Source organism: Hirundo rustica, chromosome 15, assembly GCF_015227805.2.
Source record: "Hirundo rustica isolate bHirRus1 chromosome 15, bHirRus1.pri.v3, whole genome shotgun sequence".
In the NCBI taxonomy this organism is placed as follows: Eukaryota; Metazoa; Chordata; class Aves; order Passeriformes; family Hirundinidae; genus Hirundo; species Hirundo rustica.
In genome coordinates, this window is record NC_053464.1 from 10,396,459 (window position 1) to 10,424,114 (window position 27,656).

Here is a 27,656-nt window from a genome sequence, read left to right on the forward strand (position 1 = left end):
TGCTCCCGGGGGAAGCGGAGCCCGCGGCTCCCGAGCTGACCTTGCCGGGCTGGGGGCGAGCGCAGCGGGCATTGCGCCGCTTGCCAGCCCGGGCAGTGACGGAGCAGAACCGCCGATCCCAGCCCGGGCACACTCCGAGCTGCTGCTTCGCAATGCTGCTAGTACAGATTTTCTTCTTCTTTTTTTTTTTTTTTTTTTTAATCCTTTATATATTTTTTTTCCCAAACCTTTGTGGAACAGACGCCCTCTCCTTGCCCCAGTTGGAGCTGCAGTAGAATGAAAAGGGGGGGTGGGAAGGAGGGAGGAGAGGAGGGAAAAAAAAACCTCTTTTGGTTGAGGTTTTCCTGTTACTATCACTGTAGCGTTTATTTAGCCAATCTCCTAACTATGACGTGAGGAAGGCAGGAATCATGGCTCGCTCATAATATTTAACACACCCACTGAAAGCTGGAGCTGCAGAGCTACTAGTCCAACCAGTCTCCAGAATTCAGTGTAGCTGAAAGAGGTTTTCACTCTGCACCTGCCAAAGATCTCTCCCCGCTTTTCCCTTCTCTCCCCCTTCTCTCTTCCTTTCTCTCTCTCTTTAAAAGATCTGTAAGACCCAGCAGAGATCAAAGACCTCTACGCTAAAAAGAACCTCTACTGATTCATATTAGTTTCTTTTCTCTAATCCTTCCTTCTCTCCGCTCTTTTTTTTTTTTTTTTTTTTTTTTTTTTTTTTTTTTTTTTTTTTTCCTTCCCTGTGCCATATTTAACCTTTATGTTGCAGTTGTGCCATCTGACAGTTTTGCAGCCAAAAAAAACCAACCCAAGCCAAAGCACAAGCCCAGCTCGGATACAGCAGCCACCCAGACTCGATCTCAGTTGAACATACTAATCTCTCCCAAGCACTGGACGCGATGGATGAAGAAACTGGAACCGCTCTAAGAAAATGATTTTCCGGCCAATGTTCTTAAAGAGTCTGAGAGAAGAGAGGGAGCAAGAGCGAGCGGGGAGCGCTTCTGCTGCATCACTGCTCAAATCCAAGAGAAGGGAGTCAGCGTTTCCAGCACAGCCAAATATTATGGATGATTTTTTTTCTTCTGTCGCCTTACCGCGCAGGTTTTCTTAATATTTTTCTTTCCCCCCTCCTCTTCCCCTTATTTTTTTTTTTTTAATTTTATTTAATCAGCGCCTGTGTCTGATGTCTGTTTCTCTCCGAGAGCCGGTTCTCCCTGTTTGTTGTGATCCCCGTAATAAAAAGAGGGAGAAATCGTGAACAGATGGCTTTCTATATTACCATGCCGCTGGCATTGTTTTCCTGTTGATTTTAAAGGCTCGGTCCGGAGCTCCTTTTTTTAAAAAAAAAATTTTTTTTTTCCTTTTTATTTTTTTTCCCCTCCCCCTCCCAAGTTCTTGATGATACTGAGACATGAGGACCTATCGGGTTTAGCCTGTTTATTTCTCGGCGCCTATGGAGGTAACTTTATTGACTTGATCGCTCTCTTCCCGACCCGAGAGGAGCACGCCGGAGCCCCGGGGGGGGCCCGGCAGCCCCGCGCCCGCCCGGGCTCTGTCCGCCGCCTCCCCTCCCTCCCCCTCCCCCGGTAATTCATCAGCCGCCCCGGCCATGAAAATGCTCCTGGTCCGCAAGTTCCGGGTGCTGATCCTCATGGTGTTCCTCGTCGCCTGCACCATGCACATCATGATCGACCTGCTGCCGCGCCTGGAGCGCCGGGGCCCCGAGGGCCGCCCGGGCTGCTCCTGCCCTCCGCCCGCCGCCGCGCCGCCCCGCGCCGCCGCTCCGCGCTGGCCCGGCAAGCACACGCTGCGGATCCTGCAGGACTTCAGCGCCGAGCCGGCCTCCAACCTCTCGTCGCAGTCGCGGGAGGCGGCGGAGCGGGCGGCGGGCGGCGGCGGCGGCGCGGGCGGCGGGGGGCGCGGCGGCGGCGGCGGCGGGGAGGGCGCGGCGCTTGATCGGCCCCGGGGCGCCGCGCCCGCCGCCCCCCGCCGGCAACGCCGCCCCGCTGGCCGCGCTCTTCCAGCACCCGCTGTACCGAGCGGCCCTGCCCCCGCTGGCCGACGGCGACCTCCTCTTCAATGTCAACAGCGACATCAGGTTCAACCCGCGGGCGGCCGAGCAGCCCGAGTGGTGAGTGGCCATGGAGCGGGGGGGGGGGACGCGGGGAGGGGTGGGGACGTGGCGTGTGTCCCCCGGGTCGCTGCCCTTCGGGGGTAACGCGGGCTTGGGGGTGTCGTGGCTGGGTGGAAGCGGGAGGAAGGTTGAGCGGAGCTTTTCGGGGTCACTGGGAAAAAGAGGAGCCGTTCTCAGGCTCGCCCGGTCGTGTTGCTTCGGAAAATTAATGCTCTGAAATACAGAATAAACGCGGGAGCACGAGAAAGGCCGGAGCGCTGGGGCCGAGGGGGTCGGTCTGCCCCATCTCCAGCTGCAGCCGAGGTAGATGCTGCCAGAAGAACGGTGTGAGGAAGAGGCTGAGCTCAGGGTGAGCCTTCCTCTCCAGCACCTTCCCAGTCTCTCAGCCAAAGGTGAAGGGGCTGAGCAGTGAGGCCAGGCAGTAATACATTAACTTTTCTCAAAAGCAAGGTCTAGTACCACAAAGGCATTCATCCTGGCAGGTACTGCCGCTTTCAGGATCTGATCTGTGCTACATTTTTCATCCTCAATTAATTCCCAGTGCCCTGCACCTCCGCTGCTCTCCAGCCTTCAAAGCAGTCAGTTGCCTCTGTGAATCGTATGCCCTGTTGGCTCCTAAGAAATGCTGAGAAATTCAATGACTGAAAAATCAAAAGGGTTGTCTAATACAACAGCACCCTCTTCCAAACACAGTGACATTGTAATGTTTAAACAGCTGCATTGTACCGTGCAAAAGCTCTGTCAAGCTGCAGAGCAGCCAGCATGATCTAAACCCTTAGAAAAAGAGTATAAATAATTCTGATTTCCGCCCCATGAGCATGTGAATTGTCCAGGCCCCTTCCATCTAATAATCCTAACTGACTGTGAAGGGAAATAACCTGGAAAGTTTTGGGTTCTCTGAAAGAAAAAGAAGAAGAAGAAAAAAAAAGCCCGAACATCTGGAGATGAGTGTAAACACAGAGAACTCTGCATCAAAAATATGGGTTAGTCTGTTCAGTAGGTGAAGAGTGAAATCAGCCCTAATATCCACAATGCAGCTGCCAGTTGTACATATTTTTTTTAGTGGTTGCAGCCAAAGTTTGCAGAACCAAAGTGAAATTCAGAAGGTAATGGTCATTTAAATTAATTCCCTGCTACAGTATGTTCCTACTGCTCGAGAAGGGGCAAGACCAGCCAGTTCTTCTTTAGTAACCAGTTCAGAGTGATGCAGTTCCTCTCGTTCTCCCTCTCTAGGGAAGAGGGAGTGGGAGCATTGGGCACCACAGGTCAGGTTCTGCTGCACTCTTGGTTTCCTGCCCCATGTCCCTGTTAAATTAAGGTTCAGGATGATGCTGTTGTTCGAGTCAGACCTGTAAAACTGCGTGCAGCATTATGCAACTTAAACACAAGGTAAAACTTGTGATCGGAGGTTCTGCTATAGAGGGGCCAGTGCTCAGTGATGCCACTCTCAGTTTTGCTCCTGACTTCCATGGATGTTAAATCAGGCAGGATGGGGGGAAGTGAGAATCATCTCCCCATTAGCTCCAGGTTGGAGCAGGCTCCTGGTTCAGGGAGGAACCTGGGACCTCCCTCCCTTCTGTGGCACTTTGCCTTTCCAAGTTGGCACATTTTGAAGCCCTGTTTCTTGATGCTTGTTACAAACTGTAACATTATTTCTTTCTCCTCACCTTTGGGTTTTTGTTGTATCATTCTTTTTTTTCTTCTTCTTTTTTCGGTGGTAGGCAAAATGAAGATCATCAAGAAGAGTTTTTGCCAACTGGAGAAACCTCCATAGACTCCTACCCAAACTGGTTAAAATTCCACATTGGCATTAATCGGTACGAGTTGTATTCCCGACATAATCCTGCAATTGAGGCTTTACTACAAGACCTTGTCTCCCAAAAGATAACCAGTGTTGGTATGTTTGATATATGTTATTTTTTTATCGTCATTTGCTCTTTGTTCAGGACATCACTGCTGTTTGAGTATTAATATTTTGCATGGCTTCTCTCCAGCATCCCTGCAACTTTGCTTTCCAACTTCCCTGCTCGTTTTCCCTGCTAAACATAAAGATATATTGCCAGCTCTGTATTACCTGAATAATTGCCAAGTCTGCCAGCAAGGCAAACCCCATTCGTGTCAGAGATCCTTTAGCCACAATCAGGCTGAAAGTGCCCTGCTCAGTTATTTAAAATAAATACACTGACAAAAAAAAAAAAAAAAAAAAAAAAAAAAAGGGGCGGCAGAAAGCAGACAGCACCTTGCACGAGCTAGATTAGCATCACTGGCTGATGATTATTTCAAAGGCTGTGCCTGGCAGCGCCTGCCTTGCCAAGGAAGGAGAGGCTGCCCTGCAGCCCTGCTGCGGCGGCTGCGGGAGCATCCGGCACCGCGGGCTCTGCGGCTGCAGGAGCTGCAGCTCCCCCAGGCACGGCAGGGAGCTCCAGGCAAGCCAGCAGGGCTCAGCTCTGTTTACTCTGCCTGTAAATCCACAACAGGGATGTGCCCATGTCAGCCTTTGGCTCTGGTTAAACAAGGTGACACCGTTCAGGGCTTTTCTCCAGGGCTGTTAAATGGCAACGCGTGTCTTCTTGAATTTAGCTGCGTAGCTGCAGGGGGAAAGAAATGTCACAACCTTAGCTGAAAGCCCTGGGATACCAAACAAGTGCACACCCCGTGGTTTCCACAGGGAGGGAGTTGCAGCACAGGCGGTGGTTTCCATCCACCAGGCAGAAAATGGAGTTACTTGTGCTGACCACAAAGTTGCAAAGCCCCTTTCAGAGGGATGAAATTGCAGGAGCTCTGTGGAAGTGCTGATGGTGTGCTGGCACTGTGGGATGAGGTCAGCAGGTCTTTAACCCTGCAAGGCAAAAATTCCCCTGGCTTCAGCAGGAAATGGCCTGGGCAAGAATAGCTCAAGCAGCCCTAAGGTTTACATTTTCCATTGTGTGAATCACGGCGGCTGCTGAGCAGGAACAAAGGAGATCCTTGGCCATCAGGAGTGGGCTGATTTAGCTGGTTGGGATGGAGTAGGTGTAAAATGCAGGATGCCACAGGAGACCTTCAGCTCAGTGAATCTCGCTGTGCACTGGCTGTGCTCAGTGCACTGTTCTGCTGGAGCAGCACTTTGAATAAAGCAGTTTGTGGAACCCAGGTGCCATCCCACGTGTTGGATTCAAGGGTCCAGTGGACTTGCAGCTCAGGAAGGATGACAAACATGGGCTTGTTCATTAACCTGTGATGGGTTTCCTGTCCCCAAAAGTCTGGATTGGGGTGATTCATCCAGGGGGTCATGTTTGCCCTTTAAGCCATGTGTTTTCCCTTCCCCAGCTCAGAGGTGACACTGCAGGTGGCAGCAGACTGCCCATGTTCCTCTGGTCTGCACTGAGGGTGACGAGGGCCCTGTATGGACACAGCCTGGGTGATTTTCTCCCTGATAAATCCCTTGCCTCTCCTGACCTCACTCCTCAATACCCACCAATTTTTGGAATATTAGTGGCATGTGCAAATGGGGATTGAGCCAGCACAGTGTAACAGGTGTGTGAACATTGCTCCTTGGGCACATCCCCTGAGGAGGGACAGACGCAGTCTGTGCCCATCGCTGTCCCTGCAGAGAGCAGCAGTGCCCAGGCAGTGGCCAGGCTGTCCCCAGAGGGATAGAGGTGATGCCCAACCCAGCCACGTCCTGGCCCATCTCTTGAGGTTGCACAAAGTGCAGTGGCTGTAGCAGTTTGTACCACATGGCTGCTGAGAATTGATGTTTACTCACCTCCCCAACGCTCCAGAGCTCAGCTGCATTGTCTGTGCAGGAGGAGAGCAGTGTCTGCAGTGCTCAGCAGTGCTCCAGCCATGGGGTTTGTGCCTTCTGCAGAGCAGGGAGATGGCTGAGGTGGATTAGGGACATGGAAGCTGGTGGGAGAAGAAGGGAGACAGGAGTATGAAATAGAAGTTTAGTGCTCACCCCTCACTTGATCTTCTGGGCTTGGTGCTCACTTGTGCTTCACCTGTCTCTGCTTCAGCTGGCCTAGCAGCAAAAAAATCATAAAGAATGGGAGTGAAATCCTGACCCTGGTAACGTCAGTGCAAGTTTTTGTCACTTACTTCCCCGGGGCCATGATTTCACCTAATGTGTCATACAGATGTATCATGGGGTTTCCATTAATTCTGATTTTGATGGAGCTTTCAGATCAACAAGGGGAAAGGGCCATGGGACCACAGAGGAGGATTTATGGTTGCTATTAGCGATTCCCTTTGGGATTGTCTCTGTTAATGTTTGAACAAAGCTCTTAAGGGCATGGTAGGGGCTCTTATGCCTCTTAACAAAAACACAGAGCCATGGTTTCTAGCAATGAATCAGGATCATTTCCATAAATTAAACCATGAGGTGTATTTGGTGTTGTTGTTGGCCTCTATGGGAACTGACAGGGAATGTTTCCTACACATAAATACCAGTTGAAAATCAAGTATATGAAAATGGAAGGAGACTTTTGCCAAAATAGAGATGCCAGGATCTGAATTTTGGTGTTAGCATTCACTGCCTGACCCTGTAGGGATTCAGGAGCTTTGTCAGCTTGCAAAGAAAGAAAGAGCATATTGCTAATATGCTTCTTAAAATTATTTTTTGTACAATGCAACTTCTCTTATTTTGTGTTGCAAATTCTTTGGATGTTTAAAAATACATATTTCAAAGTAATTCCTGCCAGTTTTCAGCTTTACTGCAGAGCAGCAGAAGGATTCAAAAACATGTAAGCTGATTAATAAAGAGTAATATATTTGACCAAAGGACATTTATAGGGCTATTACATTCTTTGCATATTCCTGCTTATCTTCTAATTAGCCTTGGTTTTTTCCTTATGGTCAATTTTTGCTGCATTTCTGTTGTTGTTGTTGTTGGGGTTTGTTGTTGTTGTTGTTTTTTGGGGTTTGTTGTTGTTGTTGTTTTGGTTTGTTTGTTTGTTTGTTTTTCTTTTATTTTCTTTTTCTCTTTCTTTTTAAGGCAGCTGGAAAGATGTCAGGTTAGGAGTATAAAATAAATTGAGATCTTGATAATGCCTAGTCTTCAGGCTTCTTTTAGCAAGAAAGACAATTAAATATACAGGGCTACATGCATTAGATGAAATGGGATATGGCTTTACTCAGTTTCTTCCCAGTGCTCAGATTTACTTTGGCTCTAATAGAATTCTATGATTTGCCTGATACCAACAGTATGCAAAGCAGCATTCTTGGGCACACTGTGATTTCTCTGCTCACCCTGCATTATTTATGGATGAGAGTGGGGACCAGACTGATCCCCCACATCTGCTAGAACCACTCACACGACTCTGCAATGTGCAGTGGTATTTTAAAATGAAAACGGTGACAGAAGCAATTCCCAAGAGCAGGGAGCACCAAGGTGACATTTCCTTGATGTTAAAGTTTAAATGGAACAAACCCACGGATGGGAAGGAGCATCCCATCCCACAGTGACACCTAGAGCTGGCCTGGAAAAGGGCAGGGTTACCCAGGCTCGGGCTGGGGACGTTTCTGTGCCCTGCATCTATATACACACGTATTTCCTATTCATTTTGTTCAGCATAAAGGGATAGCTCTTAATTTGATTTAATTCACTGAAAATTTCCTCTTGCCATAAATAGGAGCCTAGAGAGAACTGTTTTTCCACTGAGCACTGAAGCCTGGTTTTCAGAAGCACATGCACAGGCAATTTCCTTTGCCTTTCATAGCTGCTTATTGCATGCATAAATAACCACAGTTAGCTGTTTTCTTGCATATTTACAAGATGTCTGTGCATAATTGTGGCAGCACTATCAGCAGTTTAACACCAGCTCTGGCATGGTGCGTTGGAGGGGCACTGTGGCCTTGGTCTTGCTGTCCAGATGAGATTCCCTGTAAGCAGAACAGACTTTGTAATTCCCCTGAGCAGTTGGGACTTATTTTTTGATTCTTTAAGTTCTCTGGTTGTGAAGGTTTGGAAACATTACCTGACAGAGGTAATTTGTGAATCTGTGATGCCTTCAGTTTGTACAGGCAGTAATTAGAAAGCAAGTGTGTGAGATTACTCACAGTGAGAATAAAAGCTGCAATTACCTGAGGTGGACTCTGCTTCAAGGCAGGGAAAGAAAAGAGAAAAGGGAAAGACAAGACTCTAGATATTGAACATAAATTCTGGCTCTAAAGAAAATCAGGAAAATTTTGTCCAAAGGAAAGGAAGAAGTGCTTTTGAGAACTTGTGAAAAAAAAATGAAATGTATCATCTTTGACATACTGTGTAAGGAAACAATGAATCTGCCAAGAGTCAACAGATTGATTTAATGTACAATTCCAGATGAAAGGAGGGGACTTAAAATGTGCAGCAAAGCCTTAGAATAATTTTGCAGATCTCTTTCCTTGCTTGCTTTTCCTTTTACTTGCTTGACTAAATCAAAAAGTCCTTTAAAAACAAGTTACCAGAGTTGGGTGAACAATGACAAACTAAGAGATGATGAGGGCTTGAATTTATTTTAAAATATGTTCTTTACAGCTCGTACAGAGCCATGTCTCCAGCCTGGGGCAGAGCATTATTTGTTAAAGCCAATCAACATGTTTATGTTAGATTTAAGCTTGATCTATAAATAGGAGTCCAAAATGGATCTGAGCATCCTCTGTTTCAGATGTTAACTGCATCCCAGGCCGTGACTGTGTCTCACTTCTCAGGCATTAGCACTGCATAATTAAATACATTTTAAAATGTTTGTTGGATGCTGACCAAAAGAAACATAAAAAGTTCAGAGATCCTGTTGGGACTCTCTCTCCATCAGAAAACCATATGGTTTAGACAGGCTGGTAGGATAAGGGCTGTCATGGAGAAAAACAGAGGAGCTGGAAAGCCAGACCAGTTGGAATTCCAAATCCCTTTCGGTCAAACCCCTCTGGGCAGCATTGTCAGTAGCAGACAGCAGCCAGGAACCCCGTAGCATCCAGCTTGAAAAGATGACTGAGAGATGATAGCTGGGACTATCTTTTGTACTTTTGGGAGGGCTCTGTGGCTCGGGGAGGGAATTCAGGGTTTGTGTTGGTGACGTGATAAGGTGGGGAAGTAGCAGACGTGGCAGGTGGCCATGACAGCAGGCTCAGAGATGTAAATGGAGGGGGGATTTTTGCAGGCTTGATCCCGTCTGTCAGAGAAAACAGGAGGAATCCCACCAATTTCACTAATCTTTGGACAAGACTCTAATCCCAAACGTTCAAGCAAAAAGATATCTCAGGGAATTTTTTGCAAAGCCTCCTGAAGTTAGGAAGATTTCTCATCACACCCTAGAGCACTTACACTGGGTTAACAGCAAAGGTTAATGCTGCTTTCCATTTCCTTCTGCTTTGGAGGGAAAAGAGAGGCTTTGGATTGCCTGAAGATGAAAAGTAATGATGGCATTGGGATTTGTTTTTAGCAGTGTGCCAGTACATCCAGGAGCTGTGTGAGACTTGATTTGAAGTACCTGCTGTGAGCTAGCAGGTTTATAAAGCCTTTACAGAGCTGTTTGTGACCTGTGGTGTTACAGTATATTAAAATCCTTAAAAAAATAAAAGGTGAATTTAGAGTGTGACTAGTGGTTGCTTCGGAGTCAGCACAGCCTTGTGTTTCAAAGCTTTTGTAAAATTCCCCAAACCTGCTGATCACTGATGTGACAGATTGCAGCATCCTCCACTCCTTGGAAAATTGGATGTGCTGCCCCTGGGTGTTACACATTCTTTAGGAAGGGGACTGTGGGCAGCAGAGGAAGGCACGAGGAAGTCTCCAGATGAGCACACAACATTTGTTTGGGACAAAGCCCTGGAAGGTGACAGGCCACAATGGCCAGAGGGACATGTTTAACTGAGGCTGGGCAGGAAAGGGAGTTCCTAGAGGGGCACAGCTCAGGAAAGGAGAGGGGAGCCAGTGTGCAAGTGTGGTGCCAAGTTAGGACTGGGGGAGTGATGTGACCTAGAGTGGAACATCTCCAGTGAGATCTGCTCTTCTCTGGCAGTGCCACCCCCAAAATTTGGCACCCTGGACTGTTCCAAGGCTGCTTAGTTTGCAGGTACAGCAAGGTCTTTGTTCTTGTTGAGCTCAAAAGAAGAGTGCAAGCTTAGGTGTTTCCATCTCTGCAGGGATGAGAGTGTCAGGCTCTACCCAGCCTGGATTTGAAGGGTGGCCTGGCATCACCCCCAGGCTGGCCAGCACACCCCTGGCACTGGAAGAGCAGACAAAGTGGGAGTAGCCGCACGTGAGTCTGGACAACGGGGGGAAGCCAAGGTGGAGCTCTGGCACTGGGTTGTTATCTGTGATCCATGTGGGCTCCACCGTGCCCTGCCCTAAAGCACAATGGGACACAATTCCCACCAGGGTCCCCCTCTGGTTTTCAGAGTTCCAAAGTTTGCTCCCAGCAGCAGTGGAGGGACTTGTGCCAGGAAAACTTGTGTTGGGGTGAGGCTGCTGGTGCAACCAATTAAGGCAATACAATAAGATGGATCTGAAAAGACGAGGGAGATGCTTTTGTCTCACTTCAGCTCAGTTCCTTCTGACAGGAAGGACAAAACCAGGCTTTTGTGTCTTATGGAAGAATTATTCTGGATTGTTAATCTTCTTCATACATTCCCCTGCTTGGTGATGACATCCTTGCTGTTGAGTTTGGCTGCTAACAAAATCATTATCTGTCGAGTGGCCTCAATTAGCTGAGAAACCAGTCCTTTTAGCATCTGAAACTCTGTGCTTAGAGAAGGGTGTGCTGAGACGTCCTTCTTTTTTTTTTTTTTTTTCCTCTTTGCATTGCTGTGATGACAGGGGGGTTGGATTAGTGCATCTTTAAGGTTCTTTCCAAGTCAGCCCCTTCTGTGATCCCATGTTTTTTTTGCAATGCCAGGCCTGTGGCAGTGGCTGGGCAGGGAAGGTGGTGGGGACTGCCCTGTGCCTGTCCCTGTGTCCTGTGGGCATGGGGCAAGGGCAGCTCCAGCTGCCCACACTAACCAGGGCTGCTAACAGGGTGCACAGAAGGTTCCGGGGCACCACAGGTGGGTTTGGACTGGGCGGTTTCTGCTTCTCATTGTCCTCAGGCTCTGAGCTGGGCATGAAAAAGCCTTGTGCTCCTCCTGCCCTCAGGTGCAGATAAAATGACCTGACCTGCACAGGGGAGGGAGTTTAATCCAGGAAAGCCCCTCTTCTTCTGCTTTACCTGGTCAGTGCAAATTGCTTAATGCCCTTTAATTTGTATTTATTTATTTGCTCCTTTGGGATAAAGTGGAAAGGCAAGAGAAGGCTGGGATCAGCAAAACAGCAGGGCAGGAGGGATTTTATTCTAGCAGGAGTGTAATTACGCTGACCAGATTTGCATAGAATTTTGTTGCAAAAATATAGGTTACAAGTACTGAAAGAGAGCTGATGACCTGCCAGTGATAAGGCACAGAGAAGTGTAATTAAAAAGATGTGCAGCTAATGGCATTGGTTAGAGAAAAAAAAACATGTACAAGCTGTATAGGTGGATCGAGGGCAACTCAGCCAGAATTTACAGAGCAAGATAACTTGACATTTATGTAGTTCTCCAGTTGACATGGCTTTTTTTCAGAACTGCAAAGAAAGGGATTGATTATCTGATGACTCCTAGAAAACATTTTTAAAAGACTGACTCATCCAGCCCTACTGGCCATGGCCCGCCTTCCCAACACGGAGGTGCATTTAGGAGTCAGGCTATAGGTCTTTTCATTTATTAGGATGCTTTTGATTGAGGCAGCAGAAAAGTAGCTGTTTTCTGAAATATATGTTTATCTTTTTTTAGGTAGCCTTATCATCAAGTAAAATGCTTTTTTTTTAAATTCTTAAATACATTTTTAAAAATCCTAATATTAAAACCATTATAATCTGGCTGTTACTGTGACATTGTCCAAGTTTTTCAGAATTGTCTGAATGAGTACGAGTCTTAAATTCCTGTTAGCTCCCAGCTGGGACATGAGCAAAGCCACTGTCCTTGTCACCCTCACTGTCCTCTTCTGCCCTCCCCAGCCAGGCCAGGCTGTTCTGCACAGCTCTGCTCTCATGTATGAACCACCTTGGGGTCCTTGGAAGTTAATGCCTGGGCTTGGATGCATATCCAGTGTGCATAGATGAGGTGAATTTACATATCTCCACTGCTCAGAAACAGTTATTAAAATCGCAGCAGAGATCAGAGATTGCTACAGTATCTGCTCACACTTTTAATTAAGGAGCTGTCTGCTGTGCACGGGGCTGTGCATCCCAGCTGCAGCTGTCTTTGAAAGCACCCCCATCTCCTTTTCCAGCATGAGTCTCTTGTTAAAAGGGACTCCAAGAGCAATGAGAGATGGAGAAAACTGGACTCCAATGGTCTGCTCCTATAGGCACTGTTCATCTGGGGTGCTCGTGGAGCCCATGGTGGCCATAAAAAGGCAAAAGAGTGCCAGGAAATACAATCCATGTTTAGTCCTGGTGAGCAGCTCAAAGCCCTTCCCTGCACTCTGCTGAATAATCTGTTGTCCAGTTGGGATCACCCTGCTTGATGCTCTGATACCACAGTGCTGAGCTGACACAGAGAAAAACAGATATGATTTGGTTTCAAGGAAACTGAGTGTAAGTAGATCCACATGTCTCATCTAAAAGCTGTTTTGTGTTTTTCCCCCACAGCAATGAAATCAGGAGGCACCCAGCTGAAGCTGATCATGACATTCCAGAACTATGGACAAGCATTGTTTAAACCAATGAAGTAAGTAAAACAAGCCTGTGATTAGAAGTGGAATTGTGGTGGAGTAGCTGTTTTCTAAGCTGTTAAAAATTTGCTGTAGGATTGATCTCCTGAGGTTAATGTGTCTGTTTCCTGAGCCTTGCTGCTGAGCCTGGAGCTTCAGGGTCTGGTGATCCCTTGTTCTGCTAGACTGGTCTGTGGAAGAGATGCTGAGGAGGCTTCAGAGACACTACAGTCTTCTCAGGAGTGTTATTCACTCTGATTTCTGTGAAATCTCCCATCATAAATACAGGATGTTTTCAGCATTTCTATCTTATGTAAACTTATTCCACAGGCCTGAGCTTTATCTAGTGTCAATGCTCCTCTGGAACATGGCCAGACAAGAGAGATGATTCAGAACATCTTTGGAAGAGCTAAAGAGTATTTGTCTGATATATTAGAATTTAATCGGTTGATTTATTGTTGTTTGTATTAAAGAGTTGTATTAGTCATTTGGCTGGGTCTATACTGGGTCTGTGAAAATGAGTTTATCCAAGACTGGCACTGCAAGGTAATGACTCTGGAGAGGAAGGGAAGGACTAGGATTGTGCAGCCTTGATTTGTGCCTGCCTGGATCCCATTGAGATGAGAACAGTTATTCAGATACAAAACAGACTCCTGAATCATGACCTGTGTGTTTGTGTTGTGAGAAGGAAAATGACTCTGTGTTCATTGCAGAGGGTTCAGCAAAGACACTTGAGGCTGCAAAATGTTTAATGGAGCTATTCAGTATCTGTGTCAAGGGTACCACTGGAATCATAAATTCATTTCCTTATTTTGTTCACACTGTAGGGAAGTTCAGTTAATTTCCTCTAAGATGGTCCATGGAAGACTGAAGTAGCTGAGGATGGGTGGTTTGGAATATGTGTTGACACTGTGCTAGAGCTGCAGCAGGGAGCACAGCTCAAGGAGGAAGCTGCTGGCTGGAGACTGAGAGATTCCCTGTTTCACTACAGATTTTCCTGTAGGTTGCCTTCAGACAAGTACAGATTTGAGTTAATTTTATTAGACTGTGTCTTGGTTTGAAACTTAACCCCCAACACACTGCCAGAAGGGTCAAAAAATTGCTCTGACCTTCCTTCAACCCAAGTCTGAGCAGGAACCCTCTCTATGTGTCTCTATCCTGGGAATCACATGAAAATTCTATGAACTTCCAGAGAGCACAAGGCATTTGTGCAAAGGCATCTGTGTCAGTTCCCAAATTGCACACAAATTTCTACACGTTTCTAGCGAATCACTGGCGGCCTGGGAGAGGTTGGAGGAAGCACAGACGATACTGACAACTCAGAGGGAAGGTGGTACCAGAGAGAATCTGCTCCAGCACATGCCCTTCCTCTCCGTGCTCTCTCCCTGAGGGTTTAGATCACCAGTGAATGAGCCCATCCCCTTCATCTGCAGGCTGGATATATAAAGGCACAATTCCTAATCATGTCTTGTCCCACATGCAAAATCAAGAGCCAGGGGGATTCAGGCAGGCTTTGAGTATTTGGCAGAGTCGTGGTTCCGCTGTTGGCTTTTCACACAGTGTGTGATCTGCTCCTTCTGCATGTCCTCAGGTGCAGATAATCTCAGCCTTTGTCATTGGTATGACATTGTAATTCTGGGAGTGCTAATGAGGTCAAATCAAAGTGCTGTACAATGCACAGCCTCAGCAAGATGATGGATGACAACAGAGGTGTAGCCACATTCCTGTGTAGAAGCAATTACTACCACCCACTAGAACAATAACAGAAAATGATGATGTCTTAATCATTCCCCTGGCTTGATTTGAGGGGCAGCAACACCTTATTTTCTCCCTGCTCTTTGCACTGCATAAACCCCCGGAAGAAGCATTCTTCCAGGCAACACACCTTCCAGGAGCAGCACTGCTGCAGCTGTGCTGAGTGTGGCTGAACACATTCGTGATTTGGAATAAGGGTGTTTGCAAGCATTTGTCTTCTCTCTGATAACAGGGAACAGGGAGCCAGATGCTCAGCATGCATGAATCTTCCTAGCTCCTTTGGCATCTGGTCCCACTGGCCTCTTTCTCCACCTTATGGACTGTGGTTGATGAAGTTCTTGGAGAGGTTTGCAGCGTCATTTCTTTATACTGAAATAAGCAACCTAGAAAGAAATTTTAAAAAACCCAAAAAACAACAACAACAACCAAAAAAACCACAAAAACCCACACAAAACCAAAAAAAGCCCAAACAAACAAACAAACAAACAAACAACACCACACACAACCAAAAAACCCCCAAACCCCCCACAACCAGGCTTTAAATATATGAGATTTACACTTGTAGGATCTTCTTAAGGCCCTTGACATCTTCCATGATGTTCCTTGTGCTTCCCCTTTTCTCTAGGGCACCCTTTTTATCCAGGGCTCACAAAGCTGGATGTTCCTTCCCAGGAACAGGAGGCTGTAGGCAGCTCAGAGAGGTTTCTGCTCATCAGAGCAGAATTTTTTCCTAAGTAGTTCAATTTGAGAGCCATAAAATGTCATCCTGGTGGTTCCTTCTGAGATGAGCTCGTTGAAGGAAGTCCTTGGTGGGTAGTCAGGTTGTTTCCACCTGGTGCATCCTGTGTTTCACTATGTTCCTGTATTATCAGCTCCGTGGCTTTTCAAAGAAGCAGAAATTACACTTTTTTTCCCTCATGACTTGATAAGCCTTTTCAGACAAGCAACCTCTTTCATGAACCCCAGGTAACATGACTGTTAGATAGGGCTGAGTGTAGGATTTCAGGCCTGAACCCAAGGAATATTGATAATCCAGAGTTTCCCATCCTGTCTGGGGTCTCAAATGCTGAAAGCTGCATGATGTGAGGTACACAGAGGGTATCATGTAGACATGAGGTCAGTCCCAGGCTCTTCTTGCATTTGATTCACTGGAATTGCCTGGAAAGCTGTTTTTTGCCACACATAGCTGTACTCAGCATCTTCCAAACTGAATTAATACCTGTTTGAGTGGGATTGCAGCAGACAGTGGAGACCATGCCAGTGCTTCTCTGACACAGCTGGGCATCTGCTCATGGGAGGGGAGCTCTCCAGACCTTTGGCAGTAATTTCTACAGGGCAGCCACAGCAAAATGTGCTCCCTGGAAAACTGCTGAACACACTGCAGAACTCATCTGACTGGCTCTGCCCTTTTCCAACCTCCCAATTCCACACTGAATTTATCCAGGGAGCAAGCCAGCTCCGGAAAAGCCCAGGCAGAATTTGGAAATGGGGAGATGAGAATCAGCCTTTGGCATCTTTTGTGCTCTGTGTTTGACATTAACTGACAGCTCTTCATCTGGTCATTGATTCAGGCTAGTGGAGCAAATGAGAGAAGGGTAGCAGTCAGGGAAATGTGATAGCAGTAAATAAAGCCTGATCAGCTGCAATTATTTTATTTATCCATGGCTCTGCATCTTCATTTCTGAAATAATTGCCCATAAAGTATTGCAGAGGAAGCCAAATCTATTTATAAATCCTATGGCCCAGTGTAGATTCCTTTACTAATTCCAAATGCATGATAGAAAAAGCACGTATTTGCTAAAACTCCAGGGAAGATTTTATGCAATTGCAATGTATCTTACAGTTAATGTGCACTTTTATTTGGCTCTTAACAGTTCAATCATACAAAATTATTACCATATGGGACAGGAAAAAAATAGCAACCTCCCCTCCTCCCATGATTTGTGTATCTAACTGTACTAGTATTGTACATACAACATAATAAATTTTATTTATGTGATTGCTGATATCTGCAGTTACAGTTTTCTGTATGACTTATCAGGTAGGGATGGGTAGAGCCATAAATGTCAAAAGAGTTTTGGCTCACTTGTCCAAAAGGAGCCTTTGTAGCTTTGTAGTTTTATTTGGTTTCCCTTTGTTTCTGCTGGCTCGTGGAGTTAAATAGCTGGCTCAGCCACAAAACCAACACGCTATTTTTTTCCTCCCAAGGCTTTATTCTTGAAGAGGGAAATTCTGTTCCAGCAGAGCCAGCATTAGGATTCCTATTGCACGCACTGGTGCCAAGATTTTGAGAGAGGTCTTTACAGTTCCTTATGGAAAAGCCAAATAGGATCAGATAGAAAATTATACCTTGTTATTGGAGTTGTGAGAAAAGTGTCCTGTGGTCTGTGTTTAGAAACAACATCTCTCATCCCCATTTTTATAGACTGCATTGTACAAATGTGTGCAAGGGGTATTCATTATGAAATCTTTGAGTTTTATTTGTTCCATTCAAAGAAATACTACTGTATCTAGTGAACTCAGTTTTGACTGAACAGATAAAAGCCAGTTCTGTTCCTACTTTAGATTTTACTTGATATTTTTAACATCTTTCTTTTCCTCTGATTTTACAAGTTGCAGTACAGGATTAGAAAGAGCCACATGACTGTTTCTTTCAGTAGATGAAGTTTGCAGTTAAAGTCTTAAAGTAGAGCCAATTAGTATCAGGGGGATACCAGGCCAGAAGAGATTTTGGGGTTGTGAAATCCAGTCCCCTTGAATGATGGGCATTCATTAACTGGTCAAACACTGCTGACCATGTTATTTGTAACTTTGGCTGTTGCTGTCCCTCCTGAAACTTGCTGCTGTGGAAATAATGCTGCCCATGGGAGCATCTCCATGTTCCTGCAGCCTGCAGTGCCCTGATCCCTCCCAGTGCCAGCCACAAAACTGGCTGGTAGTCACAGTCTGGGGCAAACTGCTTCTCTGCAGGACGGAAACAAGCACACCCACCGTTTGGTGTCCGTAGTGCTCCTGTAGCTGTCTCATGGCTCAAAGACACAGGTGCTGTTGACTGGGCTGAGATCAGGCAGCCAAGGTCATAGGAAAGCTAATACTGGCCCTCAGGGATGTGGATGTGACTCCTGGGGACATGGTTTAGTGGCCAGCACCTTGTGCTGGGTGTTGAGTCGGGAGTTGGGCTTGGCAGAGCTGCATTAGTGGTTGCACTCAATGATCTCAGGGGTCTTTCCCAATTTAAATGAATATTTGATTCTCTGAGTTTTCTTTCAATTGGCAAGGCACAGCTTTTCACTGGCTTTTAGATATCATGCTCAGAGTGACAAAGGATTAGCAACGTTCTTCACGTTTCTCTTTGATTTGCTTTTAGGACTGTTCAACAAATAATGCGTCTTTTGATAGGGATATTAAATAGTCCAAACAATTCCTGCAATACAAACAATTGTTAATCACTTTCATTTCCTACAGTTATATTCCCATTCTGAAGTTGTGGCTGTTGTACCTGGCAAGTGCAGCCTCCAGGCTTCATTATCATATCAATTAGTGTGGTGCAAACCTCCTGCACTGGTGGCACTGCTTCCCTGTCAGAGGAGTTGAAATGAGTTCCAGAATGGAGGCTTGCTGAAAGATTGCTTTCCTTATTACATCCCATCTCATGCTGTTTTGAGGAAATACGTTTTGCCAACCTGTTACATGTGAGCTGGCAGGCATCCAGTATAAACATACTGTTATAAGTCAACATGGCAATTAAATCAAATTGCAATGTTTTCTCTGAGCAGCTAGAGAAGTGAGATGTGCATCCAGTAGCTGCTGATCCTGCTAGGAGCCTTCCAGGATTAGCACTTTGGCACTCTGTAATGTGCAGAGTCGCTGGTCAAAGTACAGCCCAAGCACTGAGGTTTGTCCCTTGGCCTAAGCAGTGGTACTGTGCCAGTCACTGGTTCTGTGCAAGGTGGGTTACTGGGACCTAAGGTTGAATAAACTGCTTGGAAAGGTGAAACTGGCAATCCCAGCATTCGGTTTATGTAGGAGTATTTTAAAATTGTAAGGAATGCTCTCATTGTCTCACAAAGAAGTGCTTTCATTGCTGCTGGAAGGAATAATCAGTAATCAGATATTCTATGGACCTCATCTATGAGATTTGTGGCTTTTTAAGGGCATTCAAATCCCTGCCAACCAAATCCCTGCTGAAATGTTTACCTGAATGAGACTGATAGGCACATTTGATTGTACTTATATCAGGAATAAATCTGGAGTTAACTGGATGAATTATATCCTTTGATATTTAAAGTGCATGAGATCTGAATGTGGTCCTAAATAAGGACAGTGGAGGATGCTGTGTAGTATTTTAGCTCTTTAACTTTTGGTATATTATGCATGAACTGTTTTTCTCTTTTATAACTAATCCTGTTCATCAGATCAGAGTTCTTCAGTATTTCAGTGCAAATTGTGTTTCAGGACTCAGCAGTGTCTCTGGTCCAAATCTCATTTATGCAGATTGGAAAATTTGTGGTGACTTCAAGGGGAGCTGGATCAGGATTGAGGCTGACTGATGGCCCTGGACAGCAGTGAAATCCAGTCTCTGTCCACCACTGTGCTCTGCATTTCCCCTTGCCGCAGCTCAGCAGCTGCTGGTTGGAATATTGATCAATCCCATCCAGCTCAGGAGCAATTTGCTCTCAAATTCTGCGAACGTGTTTATGGAATGACCCCAGAGTCAATGTCTCCAGGTAACTCAAAAATTGTCCATTCAGATTAGGATCTGCAGGGATCTGTGACAGCAGATTTCACTGTGCCAGCAGCCAGGAAGGGAAGATAAATCTCCTTCGCTCTCTGGGCAGCAGCTCTGTTGTGCTGTCCCAAGCTGAGCTGCCCTGGATTATCCCCCGCTGGAGCAGGGCAGGATCAGCCCTAAGCCAGGACTGGACAGTGTGAGTCCCAGTGGTGGGAGGGACCAAATCTTCTTCCAACAAAGCAGGGCTGTTTTGCTGGCTATCTCCATCTCCATGGGGTTCAGCTCCAGCCCACCACTGCAGGTGAATTATCCCCAAAATCCCTCTCTCCTGACTTCCCCATGGCATCTTCAGCTCCTGACAGAGAAGACTTTGCTCTGCAGCTCACAGAAATGCCAACCCCACAATCTCTCTCATTGGGGTTTCTTGCACAGCCTTCCAGCCTTGCATTTTTCCCTCAGCTCATTTGCTGGGCTGTTTTTGCTGGATGAGAACAGAATGCTCAGTATCTATTTTTGTTCTTGTCTTACACCAACACAAATGGGTACAGGTGCTGCCTGTACCTGCCCCTTATCACTGTTTGAAGGGAGACCTGAGTCTGCAGCCACATTTTACAGTACAGAATTGTCTCGGCTTGATTTGCTGCCTTCTAGGTACTTATAGAATCTTGCTAATTAGTCTTTGGGAACAAAGACATGCTGGTGTTTATTTTTTATTTAAAAGCCTGTTATTGCAGCAAACTCCTTTTTTTTTAATTTTTTTTTTATTTTTTTTTACATTACCACAGTATATTAGGAAAGAACCATCTTCAGCGTCTGATTTTAATCAAGCCACTTCTTCGCTTTAATTTTCTGCCTACCAAGAAGTGCAGTCCTGTGGCTTTGTCTTTTAATCAGAGAGGTACTTTAGCTCCTCAGTTCCTTATGTCACACAGTTTACCATGTATCAACGGTGCAGAAAAGTGAAGAGCTGGCATGAAATGCATAGTCTGTAATTTACTGCTGAGTAACAGGGCTTGGCACACAGGGGACTGGTGAAGCACTGAAGTAAGATGTCCTAGTAAATCTAAGCAAAAAAAAAAAGTGTCCACAGTGTTTTCACTGGGAAATGCAGATGCTGCTACCCTGAAACATTCCATGGGAATTTGTCTCTGTTTCTCTACAATTTATAATCCTTAAACGAGGCTCCAGAGGCTGAAATTCAGGGAGGGGAAAATGATTTGTGCAAGACTTGTGGCATAAAGCACAGGCTGAGGCTGTTTTCTCTCTGGAGCAGCACACACGGCTTTGTCCTGAGGATGAGTTGCACCGTACTCATCTTGCCCCTTGGGAGGAGTTATTTTTGGATGTTTTATGGAGCTAAATTGCTCTTTCTCTGCCCCTGGTCTTTATCTCACACAGAGATAGCTCTGAGGATCACCACCGCTCTGGAGAAGGCAGGTGGGGATTTGAGCACTTGCACCAAGGTTTGTTTGAAGTTTATCAGCTCGTTTAAGCCCTCAGCATTTCTACACGTTTTTGAGTTAGGGCTGCTGGCCATCCAAAGGGGCAGGAGATAAGCAGCAGTGAAATGGATCTGATGAAACAGCAAGTGTAGGACTGAGGACCTGTGTCCAGCTTCTCCAGAGGTCGCCAGTCAGGCAGCACAGTTCTATGCTCAGTGACAATGCAAAAATCTTGTGACATTTAGTTAGGACAGACCCACAGCCAAAGTAACAGTGGCTTGCAGATCGAGACAGGGAGGTTTCGGCAAAGCTTAGGAGAGAGGGCACAGCACAAATCCAAAATACGCCCTTGGCATGGTGCTGTGGGTGACTCACCGCTGTAAGCCAACAAAAAAATTGTGTTTCAAATAGCTATAATAGCTGTTAATAACACAGATTTAGGGCACGCTGAACGTTCCTGAGTTTTTATTTTTTTTCCTTTTCAGTGTCTAGTTCAATAGTCTTAGTACTTTTCTTCTTAATTTATAGTTTTTCACCCTGCTGTAGTGTTCTGCACATGGGTAAATAAAAGTGAGAAAGCCTGAAAGATTCATTTGCATGTGAAGAAGTAGCAGAAGCACAGAGTAAGTAGCATCTGCAAATGAGTGGGAGCGGGAGAGTAGCAGGGGGACAGCAAAACTGTTGTAAATAGAAGCAGCTTAAAGTGCAGGATTATGTGCTATGGATAATAAAACACCCCAAGCCAGCACATAAGCCAGATACTGTTCTCAGCAGCAGCGACCAGCTGATCCTGTTAGCACTTCAAGGCCCTTTTGTGAACCTTGCTAATTGGTAGTCCAAATTCTTCGTGCCAGGGTGTTCACCTGGCCAGAGGACACATATGGCTGGCCATGGAGACCTGTAATAGCAGAAATATTGCACACAGACCTCAGCTACACACAGGCTGTATAGGGATCTTAAACTGCTTTGATTAGCTGGCAGCAAGCAGCAAAAGAAATGGAGGTGTTAAATAACTCTGTAGGTTTAATTAGAAATCTGGCAATAATTGGTATAATTTTCTTTGGTTTCCAGTATGACTGACTTGTATTTAGTTTGAGTTTATCTCATGATACGTAAGAAAGGAATTTTAACCCAGCATATTTGTGTTTCCCTGTATTCTGTGTCTATTCGAATCACCACTCTAAGATAACCCAGCCAAAATTTTCAAACAAACCTCTTTTGCCTCTGATTTTTTAGGGGGTTTATTAGGAAGAAAATCTGATTCCCAGGGCATAAAACCCAGAGATTTTCCAGCCTTTCATGTTGTAAGCCCAGGTTTTGTGTCAGAGCCCTGAGTGAGCCCCAGCCAAGAGGAGGGAGAGCAGCTCTGTAGTTCCAGCACCAGCTCTGCCTTCTGGGCTGATGATGGCAGATGATGGACAGCAAAATCCTGGTTTCCTCCATAGGACTGAAATGTGGGGCTAGAGGTTGTTGGGAGAAGGATGGGGTTCAGCAAGAAGCATTTGTGCCAGCCCTGGAAAAGGTGGGGAGAGTAACTATCCCTTCAGCTTGACCCAGTGCCACCAGGAGGGCAGAGTCTGCTTTTCCCATTGCCTGCTTAATTTTCCTATTCTCAGAGCCAGCTCCAATTTATTTATTTTTTTTTTTTTCAGCCTCTCAGGTACAGGAGCTGTGTAACTGGGATTTTAGCCCAAAACATGCTTTTTTATGCTCTGCCTGACCTACTTGTGACTGCCCATGGGGAGCCGTGGGGGTTTCTGCTCCGCTTGTGCTTTGCTTCCAAGAGTCAGGCTTTTGTGCCCAGTGGTATCAGGGTGCCTTGAGGTTACCTTGGCGTGCACTGGGTATTTTGGTACAGAAGCTGGTTTTTCTGTGCTTCAGTAACACTCAGGGTGCTGCTGTTCTGCCCGAAGCGTGGCAAAGCTTTGGTGTAGCAGCGCGGAGAGGCAGCGCCAGCCCCGAGCCAGCCCGCGGCCCCGGGCCTGCGAGCACAGACAGGCCCTGCTCTGTTAGCAGTCAGCGAGAGGAGATGGATTTTTGCAGCATATCCAGGCCACCTATTCGAGCCCAGGTTCTTCTGGCACCCGTGAAATTGTCTGACAACTTGTGAGCGGGCAGCGAGCCACGCGAGCAGATGGGCCGGCTGTCCTGGCAGCCAAGAGCCTGCGAGGCCCAGCTGGCAGAGGGGAAGGGGAGCAGAGCTCCTCGCTGCTCCTGTCCAAATGCCTGTCCCTCCTGAAGTTACCCGGGGACGAGTGGGCACGGGGGGTGTCTGGCATGGGCACGGGGTGTTTCTCAGCAGAGGTGATACCCCCACATTCTGCCCTGGCCTCCTGCTGCTCCATCACCGAGGACAGTTTCTGAGACGCGTTCGGCCCGGCTCCCCACTGGGGGCAGCTGGTGCCTGCCACCATCCTGTGTCCTCCAGAGACTCACCTTGAAGGCAACAGCATGGCGATTATTTTTTTAACTGCCTCTGCTAGGTGGTTTCCTTTGAGGAGTGAATCCCGAGATAAAGGGATTAAAACATCCTCCTCGAGGCTTCGGAAGTTGTCACAAGCACTTTCTCCAGGGAAGGCCTTAATGCTCGTCACCCTGAGGGGCAGCTTTCCTCACACAGGCATGCACTGCAAGGTGATTGACACATCATTAATTAACTGTTATTAATTAACCCCATAATCTGAAGGGATGGGGAAGGAATTCCTTGCAGGGCTGGATCCTGTCATTGCTTTGAATGCTGGAGTCCCCTGCTCTGCTGCATTCCCACACCCATCTGGCTTTGGGACTGAAGAAGCTCATAAAGAAGGCAGGACTAATGAACAGCCTTTTACAGGTCCCCATCAACTGCCTTCATTTCCTGGCAGCCACAGTTCAAACAAGTTTTGCAGGAGAGCAGCTATTTGTATCTATTACTCAGAGTTTATAGGAAAAAAAAAAAAAAAAAAAGAATTGGTTGTTGTCTTTCAGGCTCCCCTTGCTCCCTGCTGTGTAGGGTGTGATGCTGTGAAGGACAAAGGATCTGTCCCTGATGTAACACAGGTTCCACATGTTCCATCCCTCCTACATAAACCCAGAATCAGGACAGGAAAGCAGTCCTGCCTCTCCTTGTTTACTCCATCGTGACTCCCTCCTTCCCCACGACTCTCCAGCCCCAAACTGTGCTGAAGGGCCCAGATGCACCCAGAACAGCAGCACAAGGGACAGTTCTTCTCCTGCTGACCTCAGCTGGGCTTTGCTGGTGTCCTTGAAGACTTTATTTTGCTCTCACCATCTTGAGCCAGCCCATCTCTTGCGCCAGTTCTGCCTAGTGACCGCTAACAACCTCCCCTGTCAGGTTGCGGCCTGATTACAGCTTTATTTCACTAATTCTGTCTGCATTTGCTTTTCAAGGAGCAACAATGCAGTGATTCTGTAGTCTAAACGTGGCCTAAGGACAGAAACTGCCCTGTTTGCCCACAAACACCAGATTCTTGGGGCGATGCCAGTCTCAGTAAGACATCAGTGGTGCAGATAAGCCAACAGTCATAATCACCGATCAGTGCTTTGCTCTGGCAAGGTTCTGTGTCCAATATTGTTGACCCCACACTTTTGCTATTGTGTGCTGCATCCTTTGGCAGGAGAAAGAGCTTCTCAGTGATCAGAATGGTACCTGGACTGCAGGAGGTGCCCAGACCCCCATTATTCCTGGCGTGGCTGGCTCCTTTTATTCGGGGCTGTAAATCAGTGCTCATCCCTCCAAAGCAATTGCAGGCCCAGCAGTATCAATCCTGCCATTTTGTGTCTCTGCAATTGGGAACGGCCTCCTGTTGCTGACATCTGAATTACATTTTTAACAACAATTTCCTTTGTTATACAAAATGATGCCAAAGCAAACACTGCTGTTGGAGGCTCACTATCTGGTTTAAATAACACAGACCTTTAAATGGATGAGGACTGTGAATCATTTTTATGTAGATACTGAGTTTGTGTTGTTTACTTGCTTGTTTTTGAAGGATTTTTTTTTCTTTATTTTCCATGGCAATGTAAGCCTGTGACTCTTGCAGTAGGACAGTTTGGAAAAGCTCCCTGATCCCTCTTAGCTAATTGTACCCTTATTATGTTACTGGATTCTCCCATCTCACCCTTCTCCTAAAAAATGTATCAAATTGCCTGATACTGCACCAATTCTTTATTGCAATATCTTCTAAATTTAAAAGTTATATTTATTGAAAGAATTTTGATGTTACCAAAGCTATTTAATATCTGTGAACTTAAGGAATGTATTTTCTGGCAGTCAGCAGTGACTCCAAAGCCCCCAAAAATTACACTCAACAGCCCTGAATTTCAAAGCCTGACATCACTGTGAGCAAGGAATACAAATCTATCAACAGGAGCAGGATTTTAATTGCTTTTGAATGATTCTATAGAAATCTAAAATTACTTTGTGTGATGAAAAAAAAATCCCCACTTTTGTCTGTGAAGAAGTTTTAATTCTGGCGAATAAGATAAGTGGTTGCTGGAATAATACAAGATTTTTCCCCTCTGACTGTGTAGCTGTCCCTACAGCCCTGCCTGCTGGGATTTTATCCTTGAGCAGTGAGACATCAGAGTTCATCAGATATTATATGTAGCAATTGCCAAGCCAGGAGAGGCTGTTTGGTGGCTGGAAGATTTGTGCTTCTATTGCATTCACTGTTAAAAAATGAGACCACCTGCATTCTTTTGCAATGTGACCTTCTCTAGCTGGTCATATGCTGTGTTTTCTTTGTGAACTGATCTGATTTTAAGGTTAATCAAAAGACCAACAGTGCTTTAAAACCCAATAATACCTTGACTCTTCTTTTACAGTTTTCCTTTCTTTTTTTCTTTCCCTCTCTCTCTCTCTCTCTCTTTTTTTTTTTTTTTTTTTTTTTTTTTTTTTTTTTTTTTTTTTTTTTTTTTTAATGAAAGGAATGAAAACCTTTGCAGATGATGCTACATCTGGCTCAGCTTCTAGTTAAATGCGTCCTCAGGGAGGGCTGGAAAATATTACTTCTCCTGTTTAGAAGAGAAGTAAATGAGTCATATTTTCCAAAATAGCTTTCAAGGAAAGGGATATCAGAAGTTGTTTGTATTTTCCTGTTTAATAGATTTAGTGAATACTGAAAATTTGGTCTGCATCACGAGAGAAGCGACACCAGGGTGTGAGTGGTTCCTTTGCCTTGGCAAAAGGCAGAATCCTGCCCAGCTGGCAGAATCCATGGCTGAAGCCCCCAGGGATGGGGCAGCCCGAGGCCCCTTCCCTGTCCCACCCCCTTCTTATGTGTGGGGTCAAATGCTGTGGCCCTCCTGGCCTGCAGAGGAAATAAAATCTGGTCTCTCATCTCATCCCAGCATTTCTGTGTGTTAATCAGCTGGAGGAATCCCCTTTCCCTACCTAAAATGTTTAGGATGTCCAAAGGTATCCAGGACACCCAAACTGGGAACCTGTCCCACCTTCTGCCTCTCCACATGACTCCTCGGCAGAGGAGGCTTTGCTGAGACCCTGAACAAGCCTCAGCCCAGTCCAGGGCACAAAAAAGTTACCAAATTCCCCATGTCCCGCCAAAGCAAATCACTGATGAGCTAAACCTTCTCAAAGGTGCTCAAGGACACCAACAGACATCACTCGAGTGGGGCCATAGCAGCATCTAATGCAGCAATAACATTTCCCTGACCAGGTATGGAAAATACTGCTGGGCTTGTTTCAGGGAAAACAAGACAAGACAATCCAGTATTTTATATTTTATTTAGCGTTACACTTACAAAAATAGTGTTTTGTGGCAGCATCTGGCATTCCTCCCTGGTATTTTCCTGGCATTTGAAGCGTGCCGATGCTGATATGTATTAAAGCACAGAAAACCTTCCTATTAAGGGCCTTTAAATATTTTTAATTGTTTTCAGAAACAAAACCAGCCATTATTGTATTTTTGAAACACAGTCATTTTGTCCTTTCTCGCCTAACCGCATATCTTAAAAATACTTTTTAAACAATTATTTTTAAATCGTTTTTCCCTTAAATTGACCATAACAAGCCAGACAGATCTCTTCAGGATTAATTTTCCACCTAGCTGAAGAAATTAGCTCTTGCTTTCTCCCTCCCTCCCACCTTGAAGCCGTGCTAGGATGGTTACCTGGATACCCTGCCTGTAAAGGATGTATGTGCCGAGGCAATTTAAATAGCCTGATTTGTCATCTAACTGCAGACATCATTAGCAAAGCATTATTTGGCTGGAACACTGTAGGCTGAACGTGGCTAACTCCTCTGTGTTGAGGAAAGATTTCATTTAACCACCTGGTGACCAAACATTGTCTGTCTTTAACGCAGAGCTGCAGCAAGGCTGGTGTGAGGAATACAAGCGGTATCTGGGTGGGAAACTATTTTCCTGTGGTGTATAAATGTTGGGAATTTATTCTGCATCAGGAGGAGGACAGCTGCTTTTAAATTTGTTGGTTCAGAATCTACTGGTTAGTTTATTTTGGGGCAAGGAATTAGTTTTTGTGTCAAGGAGAAGAAGAAGGGAGGAAAATATGAGCCTGGCTTTTCCTTTTTGCGGTGTAAATATTCTTCTTTTCACAGTCCCCATTTCAATTTATTTCCCTGGTTATCGTCTGGTTTTAAAATGGCAATTCCATCAGGATGGAAGGGCCCTTATAAGCAGGTTTTTAAAAACAAGCTGGTGAAGTTACAGTGATGTTTTGAATTATGGGACAGAGTGTAAAGCAGAAAACAGTGGCCTTCTCTGACAAGACCTGCATGTCAAAAAGCAGAAATTGGCATTTCCTTGGAATCTGACTGTGGAGCGTGGTCAGGGATGTAGTCTGGGTATAACAATAAGGAACATGTGAAAACAAATCTGAGTTTTAGGAGAAGGGTTCTTTTTTTAGTTCTCAGGCGACTTTTTAGTTTATG

At 45.8% G+C, this 27,656-nt stretch overlaps 1 protein-coding gene across 1 annotated transcript in view; it reads left to right on the top strand.

Moving 5' to 3' along the window:
• Positions 1-435: 435 nt before the first annotated feature.
• Positions 436-27,656, top strand: part of FAM20C (FAM20C golgi associated secretory pathway kinase) — a 57,943-nt gene continuing 30,722 nt past the window's right edge. Inside the window, 4 exon segments of the mRNA XM_040079339.2 lie at positions 436-1,887; positions 1,889-2,131; positions 3,856-4,031; positions 12,756-12,834. Coding sequence (XP_039935273.1) covers positions 1,610-1,887; positions 1,889-2,131; positions 3,856-4,031; positions 12,756-12,834 — 776 coding nt within the window. The 5' untranslated portion in view covers positions 436-1,609.